Raw genomic sequence first — 20,042 nt, 5'->3', positions numbered from 1 at the left:
ACTGTGGTCAGCCAGAATGTCTGTTATTATTTATGGTTATTTGGTACTGTAGGGGAAAGAGGGTTTTGAGCAGTGAGCTAAATCTAAGAAACCCACTTCTGCTTGAGCATTCTTCTGGTTCAGCTCCATTAAATTAATTTCAATATTTATAATATTTCTACTTTTGAAACTACAAGTTCTCTAATTAGGGATGGGAATCCAGGATAGTAGTAGCTATTTGTACGTGTTTGCTTATTTGCAACTTAGGTGTTTGTCAAAGATTATTCAGTAACTTACAGTTATTTACCTTCTGATCACTGTTCATAGTAAGTATGCTTGGGTATGGGCTCACTTGCCACCACCTTCACCTCTTAAGTCCTTTTAATCCTTATCAGAAGGAAATTCCATTTCTTCCTGAGGGAAAGTAAACATACTAGCTTGTAAGGTCGAATTCTCTTAACCAGTATATTTCAGAAATATAAGTCAGTATTTACTTGAATGCCTGGAATGGTTAGTTCATCTGTTGTAAATATAAAAAGTCAGTTATGGGTAAATGTTATTAAATGCCTAATATTTACATTGGGTCCTTTTCTGAGTTCACAATTTTAAGCTGATTCTCAGATTTTAATATTTTATTCTTATACTTCATTTAAGAGAGTGTAAAATGGATTTGAAAATGGCTATTAAATAATACTAAGTGCAATTATACAACTAATAGTAATGTATGATGAAAGATAAAATGGCCAACATTTATAAACAGGAAAAAAAGTTGAAGATAAATACTTTATCTATACTTAGCAAGAGGAAAGACACATTTAAGGAAAAACTAAGTGCACAGTCATTTCATTTCAGTCTATACTATACCAGGTAGACAGCGAAATATTTAAAATAATTTCCCTTTCTAGTCTAGAGTTGTAGTGTAGCCAGAAACTTCAAGCTACTTTTGTACAAGAACTCTTGTACCAAAAAAACTACTAGAAAATCAACTGTGAGGAACTGTTAGAACTAATTGAGGGTTCAGCATGAAAGCTAATTAAAAGTTAATGTGAAAAATAATCAGTATTCTTTTTATTGCAAATGATAGAAAATTCACCTAAAACTGGCATAAACACAAAAGGTAATCCATTAGTTTATATAAGCAAATAATGAAAGGCTTGATGCTGATCACAAGTAAACATTACTAAGATCCTTTTCTTGAACGCCACCCTCACCCCACTTCCCCTGCCAGCTTCTACCCCATTGCTTTGCTCCATGTTGTGGCAAAATTCCATGAGCTGCAATCAAACCATTGAAACCTCCCTTGTGAAGAAAATCTGTGATGGCAAAGCCCACAGTCCCTTCTCAGTCCCCAGCTTATTTGATCTGTTAGCAGCATTTGACACAGTCCTCCTACTTGCAGCACTTTGTCACTTCCAGGACACTCCTCTCTCTTGATTTTCCTTCTGTGTCACTGTTCTTTTCTTCTTAGACTTCTTTGCTTGTTCCTCTTCTTCTCCCAGACCTCTTTTCTGTTTATATTTACTTTTTTTTGGTGATTTTACTGTTTAAAGCCTTGATAATTAAACATTGATAACCCTAAATTTGTACCTCTAAGACCCGAATTGCAGAGTCTTATCCAACTACCTATATAAAATCACCATTCAAGTATCTGTCTCAAACTTAATATGTCCAGAAGTGAAGATTTGTTCTTTCTTCCAAAACAAATTCTACCCACAACCTTTTCCTTCTTGGTTAAGGATATCTTAATTTTTCTAGTTGCTCAGGCTAAAATCTTTTGAGTCATTATGGATTTTTCTCCTTTATTATGTCCCAACCCAATTAATTAGGAAATCCTGTTGGCTCTATCTTTAAAATATCCAGAATCTGACCACTTCTCATAACTTTCAACTGCTGCTACTCTGATATGAACCACCATTATCTCTCATCTGGATTATTACATTGGTCTGTGCTTCTGCCTTTGCCCTCCTTTATAATCTCAATTTGCAGACAGAGTGATTCTTTTAAATGTATGCTAATCATATTACTTCTTTGTTTAAAACTCTCCATTGGCCTCCCATGTGACTCAAGGTAAAATACAAAATTCTTATGATCTAGCCCTCTCTTCATTTTCTGTCTGATTTCTCATCATCTACCAGTATTCTCTTTGTTAGCTTGGCTGTAACCACACTGTCTTTCTTGCTATTTCTCACATACACTCTATGCCCTTATGTCTTGGCATGGGTGTTTTCTTTATCTGGAATGCTCTTCCCATAGATATTCCCCAGTCTATCTTCTTTATCTCCTTTAACTCAAGATATTGATATTTTTTAATGAGACTTACCCAAACTACCCTATTTAAAATTCCAACTCATTCTTTTGAATCCCCATCACCCTGCCTTATTTTAGTCTATGTTTATCACCTTCTAAAGTACTTTATTTATTACGATATTGTTTATTTTTCTTTTCCCATTAGAACGTAAGTACTGTAGGGCAGAGGTTTTAGTCTTTTGTTCATTGATTATCCTAATCACCTAGAATAATATCTTATACATATCAGATGCTCAATAAATATTTGTTGATTGAATGTATAACAGATTTGTTTCATCTTATGAAACATTTTGTGATTCTGCTTCCTTGATGTCGGTTCCAGTTTTTTAGGCATTATGTAGTTCCCAGCAGTTCCTGGAATCCTTCCAGGTTCAAACCTAGCCAAAAAGAGAAAAAGTCTTTGACCCAACATTTCCAGGAAAAGTCCTAATGTTCACTATGATTGAACTGCTTTAAATGCCGTGTCCAGCCCTTGACCAATCAGTCTTGGCAGGGAGATGAAGCCTAGACTTTGGTCATATACTCCATTCTGAGACTGGACGTAAAGCCACACACAAAAAATGTCTGTTGGGGGAATAGAAACTGCTTATTAGGTATACAAGAAGCGTCTACTAGCTTATGTATCACTGTTTTTATAAAATGTGATCCTTGGATACTGGTTCCATGGGATCCCAATAGATGTTCTATTAAGTATAGGAACTTAAATTTAAATAAGCTTTGTTACTGCAGAATTTCTCAGGGTTTTAAATATGATATTGTGCTCAATGAATATCTAAGTGGGAGATGGTCTATGCAACAACTTCCCAAAATTCTTTGAACATAGAACCTTTTCAGATCACCTCAAAGTATTTTCTCATGGACCACATTCTGAGAAATATTGATGTTTGCTAAGAAAATTGAAGAAAAATCACATATAAGAACAACAAAAAATACTCATCAAATGTACAGGACCTATTTGAAGGAAAAAAAAAATGTTTACAGACCCACAAAACTTGTAAAGAAAGACACAGTCCTTTGGAAGATATCTGTTTTCAATAATTTAGTGTAGTTGTAATTACAAATTCAATTTAATAGGGAGGTGAAGAGAAGAGGATAGCTTTATCAAATTCTAAAATTCCTTTGGGTTGTAGGTTTTTTTGATTGCAAGGAAAGCTAATACCTCAGGTCACCTAAGAAAAATTTATTGTAAGAAATATGAGAATTAAAACCAGAATCAGAAAGCTATGATTATGTACTTTGGTTATGTACATTCTCTCTCTCTCTGTGACACCTCTGTATCTTTCTAAGCTTCTATTTTGTTTGTGACTACAAAGAGCTCTTGAAGATACTCCACATTGTATACTCTAAATCCTGGAAGAAGCTAGTTTGAATTGATTTTAGTTAATAAGTTGCTAATGGATGGATCCCTTCAGGCCTAGTCATTTAATGTGTTGCCCAGAAGTCAGTGGATAGGCCAGGCCAGCCTTGGGAAAATTATGCTCCGTGGTCCTATCATTGGCTGTTCACTACAGAAAGCAGCCTAGAGCTACTTCCCTGGTAGGAAATGTGGGCTGGCAAGATTCATTTGGAAGAGGAATTTGGATGTGGTGTTACCATGACTAAAATGTCCAGTATAATTTAGAAGAAAAAATGAGAATAGACAGGAATTCTAAAAGAAGGGTATCTGCCATACTACATGTAAAATATACTATATGTATGGCAAAGGTACAGTAATTCACAGTGTGGAACTGGTGCCTGAATAAGCAGTTAATGAAATAGAAAAAGTGAAATTTCTAATTGATGGCTTGAATTGAGTATTAAATGTTTAGGAATACCTAATTAACCATTAAAAAGTAAGATTCCTACTATGTAATTTATCAGAATAATATCAAAATTGTTTAAAGATTTAAATGCTTAAAATGAAACTAAATATCAGGAAATACTGGTCGCATTTAAATAAATGCCTAAGTCATGCATAAATAATATTCAAATAATATTGGGGCAAGGAAAGAATTTTCCCTAAGAAAAGAAAACAAGATTCTATCGTAAGTACTCAAAAGAACTTTATTACATTAAATAGCAAAATAAACCAAGGAAAAGTATATGGCCATATCATGTATCTTTAATGTATGAAAGGCTGTTAGAAATAATTTGTGAATAAGAGTACTTTAATCCTACCTAGCCGTCAGACGATACCTAGTTCATAAACTCTCTCACTTTTCTAGATGACTATTTCGTCTTATTTTTACCCAACACATTTTGTTCTCTCACAAACAATCTTTCACTCTCTTTCCCTACAACTTTGCTTATTTCTTATTCAATGAGAAAGTGGGACCAATCAAAAATTAACTTCTAAAAGTTCCCACCATCAAAAAAGCATTTTATACTCACCTACCTACATGGCTGACAATATGTTGTAAATATTTTATTCTGTGACTTTGTATGAAATCTTTGGTCTCTGGGGTAAAGCCAATCCTTGCTTACACTTGTGCATTAGATCCCATTCACTTTCTTATTCAAGAATATTGCTTAGTAATTAATTCTTCCTCCTCCTACATCATCAGTTTTTTGCCTCTTTACTAGCCTATTCCCACTAATGTACAACTTTGTTAACTTTCTCATCTTGAAAAACAAACTATTCTCCTAATTTCCCTCCAGCTGTACCTCCATTTTTTTTTCCTTCACCACAGAATTCCTTGCCCAGGGTGTGTTGGTTCATTGTTCCTGGTTTCTTTCCTCCTCTTCTCTTGTGAACCTTTTTCCAAGTAGGTTTTCATCTACCCATGCCAAAGAAACTGCTGTTATTTAGGTCATCATTGTCAGTAAAAACAGAGGTCATTTCTCAGTTTTGAAGCATCAAAAGAAAAAAATAATTAAAAGATGGCTAATATAGCAGAATGGAATGATTCACAACACAAAACCAATAAGGGTATGAAAAGTAGTCCACTTATAAAGTAGCCAAAGAAATGCAAATTTAAGACAATAAGAACATTTTTTATCTACTGCCCAGTGTTGGCAAGGAAATCTAGAACTCTCCTATACCACTTACTCAAGTAAACAACATTTCTGGAAACAATTTGGCAATTTGTACAAAAGCTTTAAAAATGTGTATATTTTTTGACCCACCCATTCCTTTTCTAAGAGGATGTCTTAAGGAAATAAAGATCATACAAAAATACACAACAGACCCAGGGAGAGAGGAAAGGATTCATTAAGGGGTTCTGGAAGGAAATTTTCAAAATAACCTAAATATCTAGCAATAGAGTGGTTAGATTATAGCACATCTATATAATAGAATACCATGTAGCCAATTAAAATAGAAAGAAATGTTTATTGACATGGAAAGATTTTTATTACAGGTTTTTAATTGAGAAAACTATTCTGTGCAACTTTATGGGAAACTGTGTATATTATACTTACGTTGTATGTATGTATAGGAAAATGCCTATACATACTGGAAGAATAAATACCAAAATGTTGTTTAGCTGCTATCATTAAGTAGCAGAATTTTAGATTTTTTTTTTCTAACTTGGAATGGTTGTATTACCAACAACAAAAAAAGAAAAAAGACATTTTTGCAAAAGAAAGAAAACTAACTTTTACCAATTATAGTCTGCTTCCTTTTTTCTATTTTTGCATTTGAACATTGATCATCAGACTTGATTCGTAACTGGCTGGCTTAGTTTGACCTAGTCTTGTTTCTTAACCTCACTGGACTTAAAATAGCCTGATAGTCTGCCAGCTGTGAGAGAATAAATGGGCCAAATAAAATATTTACCATACTTTTAGCTTTAATGTTGCCCAGGGGTCTATAGGCTTATTTGATGAATTCTATCAAAAGACCAGCTACTGACTCAGTAAAATGAGAAATAAAGACAAAGTAAATAGGACAGGTGGAGTTAAACTCCAGAGGAGAGAGATGATAAAAAGCATAGGCAAGTTTACTGAAAATGAGTTTATTAATAACCTGTGATTAAAGTGTGATAAAATGAAATCGAAGGATTTTATAACACTGGAGTCCAATAATATTGCATGCGATCATTGTTATTTCCTATTTCTTAGTATTGGTAATTTTTGTTTTTTTATAAGTGGAAACATGTAACAAGATATGTAAAACAAAAAGTATAAAAGCAATATGTGCTCAATGTGAAGAACTTTAAAAGTAAAATTATAAAGAAATGAGTTTTTGATGCCTCTTATTGATCTTTTAATGCATATATATAAATATGCTGTACATTTCAAGTTTATATCTTGCCTTTTTCCCCTTAATATTATAACTGTTCTCATTCTTTTGAATATAGTTTGCTTTTAAAAAACTTCCCCTTTTTAAAAATTAAGTAGTTAAAGCATCGTGAATTTGTTGATAATTCAGTATATGCCTTTTATTGGAGGAAACGTTTTCTGCAACCTTCTGCCTTAATAGTTGTTAGCAGTCTATTTTATGAAACTATATCATTACAGCTGTGCTTTAAAAAATTACATAGCTGTTCAAGTTTTTGTTTGTTTGTGTGAATAAACCAAAGAGCTCATTAAAGATTTTAAGGCTTACATTTGTAGATAGGTATTTTAGTTTCACTTTCCCCAAGATAGCAAGAAATATTCTATATCAGAAAGATGACTATTTTTAGCCTTTCTTTCTGCTGGTGAGGTGGAATAGTGAATATTTTTAGAGCAGTTGAAAGTACAGTCACTTAGATTAGCTCAGTGTTTCATCAGAATCTCAATAACCTTGTTTATTTTATGTATCCAGGTTTTACCTTCCAATGTTTTGAATTTATGTAAATCGCAACATGATTCCTCTTTCTCATTTTAGCCTACTTTATCTCTCTGGAACAAAATGTAGAACGAGATAAAATTTCTAAAACCTTAACTTTCTCTCAGCATATTTTATATATTTTGAATTATAATCTTATCCTAGTTATCGTGGGCAGTGCTCTTGTTTCTTACAGAAGAAATGTTAGTAATTAATACTTACAAGGGGATAGCTTTTGAAAATCTTCTTCCATGAGCAAAATAAGCCCTTAATACCTCACAAGAGGTATCCCCATGACCTTTGTGAGTATCTTCAATTATGAACAACACTAGAACATTTTATCTTTTCTCTAAAATGGAGCATAGGAAGTGAAAATCTGAGTGACTTCCTTTTTATGTTCAATGAGAGCTACTGACAAGTGTACAATTCAGGTCACACTGGGAGGCTGAGGTGCTACCTGAAGGACACTCATCCTATATCCCCAAAACAGCCAAACTCCTGTCTGAGCAAAATTTCAAATTACTATACATTGTAGAACTTGGAGACTTTCAAGATTGATTACAGTGATTCAAAAACAGTATGGTAATTAATTCACAAATCTGAGATATTAGTATGATTTCCTATTGCAGATAGGAAAACAAAGATTTCATATTTAAGTGTTAAGATCAATGACTTAACAAATCATTCACATCTGAACTCATTGCAGTCTGTCTTTTGCTTCTACCATGCCACTGAAAGAGGTCCAGCTAAGATCACCTGTGACTTGCTAGTTGTTAAGTCCAGTTCTCAATTCTTAACTGACCTCTGAGCATTTCACTGTCCACACTTGCTTTGAAATTGTCTTCCTTAGGTATCAAGGATACCATTTTTCTCTACTTTTCTTTCTGAATTTTTAGCTGTTTCTTCCTTGAACCTTAAATGCTGGTACCAGTTTCCCAGGTTTTGTTGTTCATCCCCTCTCACCCTCTGTCTTTTTTTTTCCATTTTACTTTAATCACTTTTTCTTCAAACAACTTTATTGAAATATCCTTGACATGCCATAAACTGCACGTTTAAAGTGTACAAACACATTTTGACTATGTGACATTATCACAATCAAAACAGTGAACATCCATCACTCTGCAAAGTTTTCTCATCTCACTAGTAATTCTTCCCTGTTACCCTTTCCATTCTCACCAAATCCCTAGATTGAATGTGCTTTCTGTCACTATAGATTGGTTTGCATTTTCTAAAATTTTATAATGGAAACATGGAATATATACTCTTTGGGGGTGAAGGGAGGTCTAGCTTCTTTTACTTTTAAGATTGTAGTCTAAGATTTATCTATGTTGTGTGTATCAGTAGTTTGTTCCTCTTTATTGCTGAGTAGTATTTCATTGTATGGATATAACACTATTTTTTCATTCACCTATTAGTAGACATTTGGGTTGTTTCCAGTTTGGGGCTGTTGAAAACAAAGCTGCTGTGAGAATTTGGGCCCAAATCTTTCTATGGTTATATGCTTATATTTTTCTTGGGTAAATTACTTAGAAATGTAATAAGTGTGTCATATGATTGATGCAGGTATAACTTTTTAACCAACTGCTAAACTTTTTGACAGTGTTGGGCTTTTTTACTTTCCCACTACCAGCGTATCAGCTTTCCAGTTGCTCTACATCTTTGTCAGCATTTGATATTGTCACTAAAAAAATTTTAGACATTCCAAAGGTATGTATCTCATTGTGGTTTTAATTTGTATATCCCACAGACTAAAGTTGTAGAACATCTTTTAATGATGTTCTGTAATGATTAATGATGTTGAGCATCTTTTTATGTGTTTAGTTGGCCTTTTGTATATATTATTTAGAGAGATATGTATTCGGCTTCTTTGCCCATTTTTAAATTGGGTTGTCTTTTTGTTGTTGAATTACAGTTGTCTTTTTACTCTCTTTTTAGTATCCTTTGAAGCACAAATAATTTTAATGAAGTCTAGTTTATCTATACTTCTTTTGCTTGTGCCTTTGGTGTTGTATTGAAGAAACTATCACAAAATCCAAGGTCATGAAGATTGTTTCCTTCTAAGATTTTTATATTTTAGCTCTTAAATTTAGTCTTTGATCTATTTTTGGTTAATTTTTATATATTATATAAGTTAGGGGTGTACATAACTTCATTCTTTTGCCTGCGGATATCTAGTTTTGTGTATGGTGTACTATATGATTCAAGCTCTTTTTTTCCTTGCATATAGGTATCCAGTTACTCCAGCATCATTCATTGAAAAGACTATTCACCAGAAACTTACATGTTATAAATCAGTGTTACCTTAATTTAGAAAAGAAGAAAGAAAGGACTTCTTTTCAACTAAATTACCTTTGCACCTTTGTCAAAATCAGTTGTTCGTATATACGTGGGCCTATTTCAAGACTCTGTTGTGTTCTGCAGATCTGTTTTTCTATCTTGACACCAACATCACACTGTCGTATTTACTGTAGTTTATAAGAAGTCTTGAAATCAGTTAGTGTTACCTCTCCAGCTTTGTTCTTTTTCAAAGTTGTTTTGGCTCTTCCAATTTCTAAATCTGAAAAAGAAACAAACCTTTTCTTCATGATTTTTGTGTAGATTAACAGTATTAGATGGTAGTTGTTGATAAAAGTACTGTTCTAGTCACATTATATCTGGAATTATATCTGGAATTATATATCAATTATATTTATATAAGCAACCATAAATCCCAATGGCAAACAACTAAGGTTTATTTCTTACTTGTGTTATTACTATGGGTATCCTCTATGTTGTCTTCACTCTAGAATCAAAGCAGACTGTAAAGAAAGATGGCTCTTATAATCATCTTTTTGGAAGTTGTACACTTCTACTCATATTTCGTTGGCCAAAGCTAATGTCAGTGGCACAGGATGTGTAATTCTCCCATAGAGATGGGCCAATACAGAAGGGCTGCAAATATTTTGAACAACTTACATATGCTATCACAGAGTGCATCCAGTTGTGGCTATCATTTTAATGGTATGACAACCTGGAGGTATGCCCATAGGAAAAAGATCAGAATGGTGAGTAATTCTGAAATCTTGCCTGAAATATAGTGGGAAGAGTCAATAGATAGAGCGGGGCACATTACTACTGTTTAAAACATTTGAGGAATGGATGTTACTGGATATGCTTCATGATATCTGTGGGTGAAAGTTACAGCATAATATATATTTTGATTCAGTATAAGGGCATAAGAAGGAAAGGGGACAGTAAACAAAACTTGGTTGTTTTAAATACCTTACTGCATTTATATTCTTCAAAATAACCCTATTAAGGTTCATGTTAATATGTGTGTTTATATTATTATATCGAAGGAAACAGACTCAGAATGGATAAGTACCTCAGGTCATATGGCAAATATGTGGCAAAACCAGTTTGGAATCTAGGCCCATGTGATCTCATCTCTTTCCAGTAAACTTTGCTGCTCTCTAAAGGGCTGCAAACTTCTTACAGTTAAACTGTTCATCACCAGCCATCTTCTCTTCTTGACAGGGTAATGGCCACTCTTCCCCATCTCTAAAAGGGTTCAAACAAAATATGAACGGAAGGATTGAAAGGAAGTTTGAACTCCACATCAATGGCCTACAAACTTATTTGATCACATGCACCTCTCAGCAAAATAATTTAGCATATACCGTACACATTATATATTAAACAATTATTGTATATGTTATAAAACAAAAAAGTTAAGATTTTATATAATATTTTAGATATTTTTATAAGTTAGATTTATGTAAAATCTCCTTTTTAAAACTGCTGTTTTACAGGTAGATAGTTTTTACTGTGTCTCTATAGATTGCCACTGAGATGCATACCTCTTTGTGATTGTTTTAGATGATTTCTAAGACTCCCTTTTCAGCATGACTTTTCTATCATTCTGTTTGGCCCAAATTTTTCTGAAAAGGATAATGATAGCTTAATTCACTTTCAGAAAAGTTTTTAGTTTGCTATCTAAGACCCAAACTATAAATTCTTTACTGGCGTTCATAGCAGAAATTAAGCCTGAAAACTACATAGTATAAAAAGATACTTTTTTCAGATAAATAGTAGTAACTCTATGAGTGTTATAATCTATATATAAGAGAATTAAATAAGGGTTATTATTAAGTAATAAACCTGATTGTATGTGTGGTACAAGAAACAGACTCATTATTTTAGTCATATCTTCTTTATCTAAATCTGCATGCACATGTCCAAAACTTACTGTATTCATATATTCCAAATTGAATCTGAAATTTTGCCTAGAGAGCAATATGAATTTTTGTATTTGGGAAATTACTTTAGCACTGTCTTAGAATGAAGCCAGAATTCTAAATTATGCTAAGCTTACTGGACTAAATTTAATATTTATAGAGATATATATTCTAAAAAGCAAAGGAGTTACTTGCCTTGCCTGACAGAAAACTGTCCGATTTTCTACATTCTGGTCCTTGGTTATCAGCCATTTGCCAGGTTGATACTTTACAATTAAGATAACTTTCTGGTTGGTAACTATTTCTTGGGGATAGATTCTGTGAGAAAAAAACCTTCCCATGTCACAAAAAAAGCAGAAACAAATCTAGCCTTTAAAAGATAATCCTGTATTGAGATGAAAGGGCAGCAGTACTCTTTTCCATTTTTTCCTCATAGCAATACATTTGTGCAGATTTTTCAGCATTACATAACTGCAGTTTGGTGGTGGTGTAGTGGAAGTGTTGCTTGCAAGTAGGATCAAACCCAGTTTAAACAAGAGATGGCCAAGTTCAGCTATTTTTCCTACACAGGTTTAAGTGGCCCACAGGCCAAGAGTTCCTTGGTAATAACTTCTAGGGATCCTTTTGTTCTAGAAAACTACCCTGGAAAAGTACAGTTTAAATAGTTTAATGAGGTATTTCTTGAATTTTCATTTTCTTTTGCTCATTCAACAGTCATTCAGTGCTCCTTTCTGCCAAGCACTAAGGAAACAGTGAACAAGAGGAATATTTTTATTTATTTTTTATTTTTCAAATACAGTTGACATTCAGTGTTATTTTCTATTAGTTTCAGGTTTATTTTTCAAATACAATTGACATTCAGTGTTTTTTCTATTAGTTTCAGGTGTACAGCATAGTGGTTAGACATAATTTACGAAGTGATTCCTTTGATAAGTTTAGTATTCACCTGGCACCATACATAGTTATTACAATATTATTGACTGTCTTCCTAGTGCTGTATTTTACATCCTTGTGACTATTTTGTAACTGCAGATTTGTACATCTTAATCCCTTGACCTTTTTCACCCAGCTCTCCAACCCACCTCCCATCTGGCAACCATCAGTTTGTTCTTTGTGTCTATGACTCTGTTTCTGTTTTGTTTGTTCATTTATTTTGCTTTTTAGATTCCACATATAAGTGAAATCATATGGTATTTGTGTTTCTCTGACATTTCACTTAGCATAATACCCTCTAGGTCCATCCATGTTGTCACAAATGATAAGATTTCATTCTTATAGCTGAGTAACATTCCATTGTATATATGTATACCACATCTTTATCCAGCTGTGTATTGATGGACACTTGGATTGCTTTCGTATCTGAGCTATTGTAAATAATGCTGCAATGAAAATAGGGATACATATATGTTTTTGAATTAGTGTTTTGGATTTCTTGGGATAAATACCCAGAAGTGGAATTGCTAGGAACAAAATGGATATTGACCATTGATATTTTTTTCATATATATAACGTGTATTCAAATCTAGTAGAACTGTTGTTGCTCACAGCAGCGTACTGTAGGAATCCTTTCTCTACACTGACTTGTGCTTGCCTACCTGCCTTCTTGTTCTTTTTTTCTTCCCACCTACCTTGTCCTCCCTCCTTTCTTCTCTTTATTCCCTTCCTTCCTTCTGGTAACTCTTTCCATTTTTGAGAGCGTCCACAGGCAGTTTCTCACATCAAGTCATCTAAGCATAGAATAAACTACATATGGTATGTATTGGATAAAACTTGCATGGTATAGTTAGAGGGGAGATGATAAAATTCTTAATTTTCTTTAAAGACTAAGTGTCATCTCACCTGTGCAGATCTCAAGGTGAGTATGTTACTTAGTTCAAAAACAATATGCTGTATCTTTAAATGGGTTTCTGTTCTCTTTTAAATAAAATTAATATCAGCATTTTTTTTACAAGTGTGCTTTTTAGATGCAAATATTTATATGATTAGATAATTTTTTATTAATGTTTCTCCGATTATGTATTTTCTGAATCTGAATCCTGATGTTAGCCATTTTTGTGCCTGTCTCTGTTATATTACAACTGACACATTTCTTATTTTTCAGTGCTTTAATTGCCTTGTTACCTAAACTCAAATACATCCTAGTTAATTAAAGGCATGCGATTGGTTATTTTGTTGTTGTTGTTGTGTTCTCTATTGATGAATTTGAATGTAATTAAAAGTATAATTCTTTTTTTCTTTAGCATCAGACAACAGTCAGCGCTTTCGAGAAACCTGTTTTGCATTTGCATTGACACCACAACAAGTGCAGCAAATCAGTAGTTCAATGTAAGTTGTCTTTAAGTATAACTAGCAGGTTTGCCTTTAAATCCAGTGTTTTCTATAGTAAGTGATTTTTTAAAACAGTGTGTTGCATGAGTATTAGTGTCATGCAAATACTAATATTGGAAATACTATTGTAGTGTTAGTTGCCCTATAAACAGTTATATTTCTGATCATTTGAAAAGCTTTCTGGTTTAACAGTATCTTTGAATCAGCTTTCATGTGCATATTTAAAATATAACTGTAGTTCTTACTCTGTCTTTTCTAGGGATATTTCTGGGACCAAATGTGACTTCACAGTTCAGGTCCAGTTAAGGTACAGTGTTGACTACAGTGTATATCCAAAGTTTAAAAGTTAATATTCCTTAAGATTCTTTTAAAAAGCCACCTAATTTTCAATAAGTAATTGAAAGTATTGGGTTTAGATATTTGGGTGAAGTAAAACTTTCTGTTATAAAATATCCTAATTTTTATCCAGTTTAGATTTTAATATATCAAGTCATGTACCATATATCTAACCACATTTCTTCATTTTGGTTGCCCTCAGTTGATTAGAAGCTCCAGCTAATGATATTTTTAAATATTGTAGTGTCAGTTCTTTAGATATTCCAGGTTTTATAAAAGCAAAGGCCTTATTTCAAAGATAGGAGTATTCTTAACATATAACTCAAAGGTCATGTGAACATTCCTAAAGGTGAAATGAGCCTCAGCTGTTATATTGGGAATAAGAAAGTAATTAAGAACATGTCATTAAATGAAATATCTAGTTTTAATAGTTATTTCGTTATTAAGTTTGGCCATCTTTTAGAGTAGCTATTGAACAAAAATATTAATAATGAGGTCATCATTTAATAAAGCAAATTAAACTTGTTTTTTATTGTTTAGGTTTTGTTTATCAGAAACCAGCTGTCCACAAGAAGATCACTTCCCACCCAATCTTTGTGTGAAAGTGAATACAAAACCTTGCAGCCTTCCAGTAAGTCCGGAAAGCTATTTTTTAAATGCATGCCAACATAACTATCAAATAAGTCATCACAGCTGTTGTTAATTATAGTTTTTTATTAAGAAATCATCTTTATTTTGGATATATATTCATGTGACTGAGTGAAACACTTGTACCAACTATGTACAATTAACAGCTGTGACATTAGCTATAGAGACCAAGTCTAAGACTTGGAGTTGGGTGTGGTAGCTTTAGTATTGTACTGGGTTTGGGAGAAAAAAATTGTTTCAACAAAACCTCAACTGTATTCATGTGAATATGGAAGCCTGTGGTAGAATAGAGACTTGAAGAATGCTGTGCCTTACGCAGACAGGGCAAAAGTGGGGACTGTAGTTGGTCACCTTGCAAAAATTCCTTATATACTTATTTGAGCTTTTTAATAATTCATCTTGATTCTTAAAATTTAGAGATTTTTAAGTTCTGTTACCTGAATTTTTCTCAGGCTTACTAAAATGAGTCTGTTTTGTTTGGAAAAACACATTGGAAACTCTTGTAAATGTTTGCTTCTCTACTTTTTAATGGAAATATTCGTATTTTCTGTACATAGTTCATAAGGTTTTTTAAAAATGGAAGTTGAAATGATTGTGGAAATAATAAGTAGAAATAAATTATATTTCATCCTTAGGGTTATCTTCCACCTACTAAAAATGGTGTGGAACCAAAGCGACCCAGCCGACCAATTAATATCACCTCACTTGTCCGATTGTCCACAACAGTACCAAACACCATTGTTGTTTCTTGGACTGCAGAAATTGGAAGAGTAAGTAAATCTTTGTTTCTACCAGGTTTTTGTATTATAAGGAAGGGTTAATATCCATGGCTGAGTTTATATGTAAATAATATTGTAAAATGATTGCAAAGGGATTTATTTTGTCTCACAATGAGTTTTCAGCATGTTCCCATTTAAAAAATGAGATCGTGAAGTATATAGTATTTTATAACCTGATACTTTCACTCAGCAATTTATCATAAATGTCTTCCTATGTCGTTACATAATCATCTACATGATTTTAAATGGCTACATCATATTCCAATATGAGTATGCTATTATTTAGCTTATTCCCTATTGTTGAGCACTTATTTGATTTATTGATTGATTAATTCATTGCTATTTCAAAGAACATTTTAAAGACCATCCTAGTATCTATAGTTTTGCATACATACATGATAATTTCCTTAAATTCCTAGAAGTGAATTGCTGAGTCAAAGAGCATGCACAATTTTAAGAGATATCGTGTACATTGACAGTCGCCTTACCAAAAGATGTACAAATTTATCCTCTGACTTTCAGTGTTTATGTACCTGTTGATTCATAACCCTGTCAACACTGAGTTTTATCTTCTTTAAAACCTTTACTAATTTTAATAGATAATAATGGCACCACATTGCTTTAATTAGTACTCCTGTTATTATTACTGAGATTTAACATTTTATGTTTGTGATCATTTACATTTTAAAATCATATTCATTTTTATTTCTATATTCATGTTTTTCTTATTGATTTGTGAGTTTTTAATATATTCAGACTTAACTCTCCTTCACATGTTACAAATGTTTGTTTCCAGTTTGTTTGCATTTTATTTTTATTTATGTGGTTATCTAATGTGTAGAAGATTTAAATTATTATGGAGCCAAATCTTAACCAGTATTTTTTCCTTTATAGTTTTTACCCATTCAGCTCCCATCAATGCTTGGTCTGTCTGCCCTTCCCAAGATTACATAAATATTTGTTTATATTTTTTTCTAGATGTTTGAGATTTCTTGTTTTACCTTTAAATATGTAATCCATCATAAATTTATGTGTGGTATGAAATAAAAATTTTATTTTTTAAATAGCCAGTTGTTCTAATACCATTAAATGAATAAATGCTGAAATCAGAAGCCACCATTATTGTATATTTGATTTTTATTTATGCTGAGTGTGTTTCTGAACTTTTTTATTATTGTTTCTTAGTCTAGCATTCTTTTTCCAGGACAGTTTCAGAATTTTTTTGATTATTGCAGCTTTATGAAATGAACTATTTATTAATTCACTTGAAATTTATTGAATGCTTACTGTATGCCATGCACTATGCTGAAAACTGGTAGTACCATAGTAAGAAAAAAAATTCTTGCTGTTTTAGAGGTTGAGATCCAGGGGCCAGGTGGTCACAAACAAAAATGTAAACTTATTTATCTTAAGTACTATAAAGGAAAGGTGTGATTTTTAGAGGATATTAAAGGGCACTTTGAACTAGGGAGAGGTCAGGCAGGGCTTCCCTGATGAAATAGTGACTGAGCCAAGAACTGAGAGAAGGGTAAAAGGAATCAGAAGAAAGGGTCAGAGAAAACAGCCTGCACAACAACTCCTGGGCAGCAACTGAAAGGGAGCCCCTGTGGCTAGAGTGTAGAGACTGGGGAAGAGCAATATACAAGATGAGGCTGGAGAAGTAAGAAAGCGCCAAACCATGCAAGGCTTTGCTATTGCTAAAATATTGGTGAGACAGATGATATATTAGCAGTGAGTATGGAGGTGAGTAGGTGGATCTGTAGGGCTAAGTGATAAACTGGAAGTAGGGGCTAAGAGAAAGGGAGATGTCAAGGATGACTCCTTGGTGTCCGACTTGAGTAACAATGTAAATGATAATATTACTGAGATAGAGGAAACAATGAAAAAGGAGTGAGTTTGGGTGTGTTGTTTTGCTTAGGAGGAAGGAGTGTTAGAGGACTAGATGGAGAAAATCATGAGTTCACTTTTTAAGCTTCTGACTTTGAAATACCTTTGAGACATTCTGAATAGGCAGTTGGGTATATAGGCTCAGAGGATTAGTTTGTGCTGGAGAAATAAAAACTTGAGTCATCTGCATATTGGTGGTTATTGGGGCCACACAAGCAAAGGTGATGTTATTTAGGGGAAATGTATCAAGTAGGAAGAGGAAAGTGCCTAAGACTTACTCTTGAGGAACTATGACATTTAATACTTGATTGAAGAGAATGAAGCTGCAGAAGACATGGGAAAATAATGCCAGAGGGGTGGGGAAGAATAGAGTGTGGGTATGAGAAGCCAACGGAAGAGTTTCAAAAGGATGGTGATGGTAAACAGTATTTAACAGATGTTGAGAAGTCAAATATGTTGAAGTCTAAAAAAATACCCCCTTTGGATTAGGAATGCGAAGGTGACTTTAGCATGAGCCATTTTGGTGGATGGTGGGAGGAGAAGCCAAATGGTGACCAGTGGAGGCAAAGCAGCAGAGATAGTGAGTTATAGAAGTGCGGCTTTGGGAAGAGATAATGATAAGCTGGAGGGAAATGTGAGTTATTTGTTTATTTTAATGGGAGAGTCTTTAACATGTGTTAAAGATGATGGCGGGTATCTTCTTGAGAGGAAGAGCTTAACTAGACAAGAGATAGAGATGGAAAAAATAATAGTGAACTGCATAGTAATGCAGAATAGCTAGGAGAGACAGCATCTATTTAATGGAAGAAGAAAAGAAATGTATAAGTGTATATGATTGATACTGGACATTTGAGTAAGTTCTGATCTGACTTATGTCTGTGAGATAGGAAGTGAGGTAAGTCTGAGAGTGAGGGAAGCAATAGGGGGCTTTGAGGAGAGTGGACATGTTAGAAAAGTAAATACATAGAGTGAGACATGTTCCCCTGCATTACTCCCCCAAATATTTCTGGGAATTTAGATGAGATTACTTTAAATTTGTGTGTTAAATGAAGGATGATTAACTTATTTACAATATTTAATGTTTCCATTCCAGGAACTGTATCTTTCTCTATTTACTGAAATTCTCTTTTATGTACCTCAGTAATTTAATAAATTTCTTATAAATCTTCCATATTTTTTATTAGTTCCTGTGTTATTATTATTATTGCTATTATAGATATTTTTATTATATTTTCTGAAGAATTTATTGTTGATTTATTTAAAAGCCAGACACTACTGAATATTTACTTAATACCTAAATTTATATATTGGTTCCAATAACTTTTTAGTTGGTTTCCTGATATTTCCAGGTAGGCAGTTTTGAGTTTGAGATATATCATTATACAGACAATGATAACCCTAATACTTATGCCATAATTTGCTGGCTAGAACCTTCAAAACAATGTTAAATAACATGAGTAACAGTGGACATATCTGACTTGTTCTTTATGTTAATGAGAATACTACCGTGTCCCAACATTAGGTCTTATAATGACTATTAATTTTCAATAGAATTTAATTACATCAATGATATTGTTGTATTCCTCTTAATGACTGTCTTTGCGAGAAATGGATTTTGAATTTTATCAAAATACTTTTTGACATCTATCAAGGTTATATTTGTTTCCTTTGCCTGATTAATGTCATAATTAGGTTTTCTGAATCCTTTTTAATGTTTCCCTTCTAGTGTACCTTGGGGTTCCTCATTTTTGTCCCCCTATTTGAAGACGGTGTTGAAAATTTTTGGTTTTTGTCTCTGTGAAAAGTTTAGCCTACTAGGGAAGTATGATAAACACCAGGGTGTTTAGAGTGAACTATGAACAAGTCTGAAACTGTGGGAAAGGAGAGAAATGTTGCTGATATATAGCACTAGAGGAGGGGGAGATACTCTTCCCAAGGGAAGCCTTCTATACCTCAGAAAGAAGACAGTATCTTCAGTGATTTGAAGGTCTACCAGGTAAGGGAAGATCTTTGTGTCAACTCCATCTACAAGTTGGAGACCTTCATTTTGAAATAAAACATTGAAAGAAAAAAAGTTTTTTTTCTAAGCCCAAAGGATCATTTATTAGGTTGTTTTTTTAATCACTTTTAATTCAGCTTGTAGATACACTGAATAGTTTGTGTAGAATATCTTGTTTTGCAGATTAATTTATCTTATTAGCTGCCATCAAGAAATCTTAGAAATGTCTTCAAAAGAAATAAAAGGAAGAGCTAGTAATTAGCTAAAGCTATGGTGGTAATTATAGCACAGTTTACAAATATATCAAATCAACACATTGTATACCTTAAATTTATGCAGTGTTATAAGTCAGTTATATCATAATCTAAAAAAAAGAAAAAAATAATATGAAAAAGAATAGCTAGTACAGGAAATAAGTGAATTATATTATAATTTCTTATCCTACCTCAAGTAGTCACTGCATGTAGTAAATGCTCATTTTAGAGAAGTTATTTAGTTACTGGTTTAAAGGACACTAACAAGCAGATTATATCCTAATTATGGAGAAAATGTCCTATGAACTTGATAGACAGTTTTGAAGACTTTTGATAAAAACATCAGTGTAATGCAGTATATATCAATCATTGGAGTTAGGTAGTACTTTGAAAGGCTGGTAGGAATAATATAATATCATTTACCTAGAAGAGATACTGTACCGCTGGTAAGTTTTGTTTTTTGGGGTTTTTTTTGTTTTTTGTTTTGTTTCGTTTCGTTTTGTTTGGATACTGAATCTCTTTCATGAGATAGAAGATTTAGTTGCATGTTATCAGTACAAGTGGCATTTGTTAATA

The 20,042-nt window shown here is 33.0% G+C and overlaps 1 protein-coding gene across 2 annotated transcripts in view; it reads left to right on the top strand.

Moving 5' to 3' along the window:
- The window catches only part of PIAS1 (protein inhibitor of activated STAT 1), a 102,007-nt gene that overhangs the window by 46,681 nt on the left and 35,284 nt on the right, over positions 1 to 20,042 (top strand). For both annotated transcript variants that reach the window (XM_039865203.1, XM_039865204.1), the window contains exons 3-6: positions 13,476 to 13,560; positions 13,823 to 13,870; positions 14,440 to 14,530; positions 15,183 to 15,317. In XM_039865203.1, the coding sequence (XP_039721137.1) occupies positions 13,476 to 13,560; positions 13,823 to 13,870; positions 14,440 to 14,530; positions 15,183 to 15,317 (359 nt within the window). The remainder of the gene's footprint in view (positions 1 to 13,475; positions 13,561 to 13,822; positions 13,871 to 14,439; positions 14,531 to 15,182; positions 15,318 to 20,042) is intronic.

This window comes from Pteropus medius, unplaced genomic scaffold, assembly GCF_902729225.1.
Source record: "Pteropus medius unplaced genomic scaffold, Ma_sr-lr_union100, whole genome shotgun sequence".
NCBI classification, from domain to species: domain Eukaryota; kingdom Metazoa; phylum Chordata; class Mammalia; order Chiroptera; family Pteropodidae; genus Pteropus; species Pteropus medius.
The sequence above is the reverse complement of the archived record's forward strand: the minus strand, read 5'-3'. Positions and strand labels throughout refer to the sequence as shown.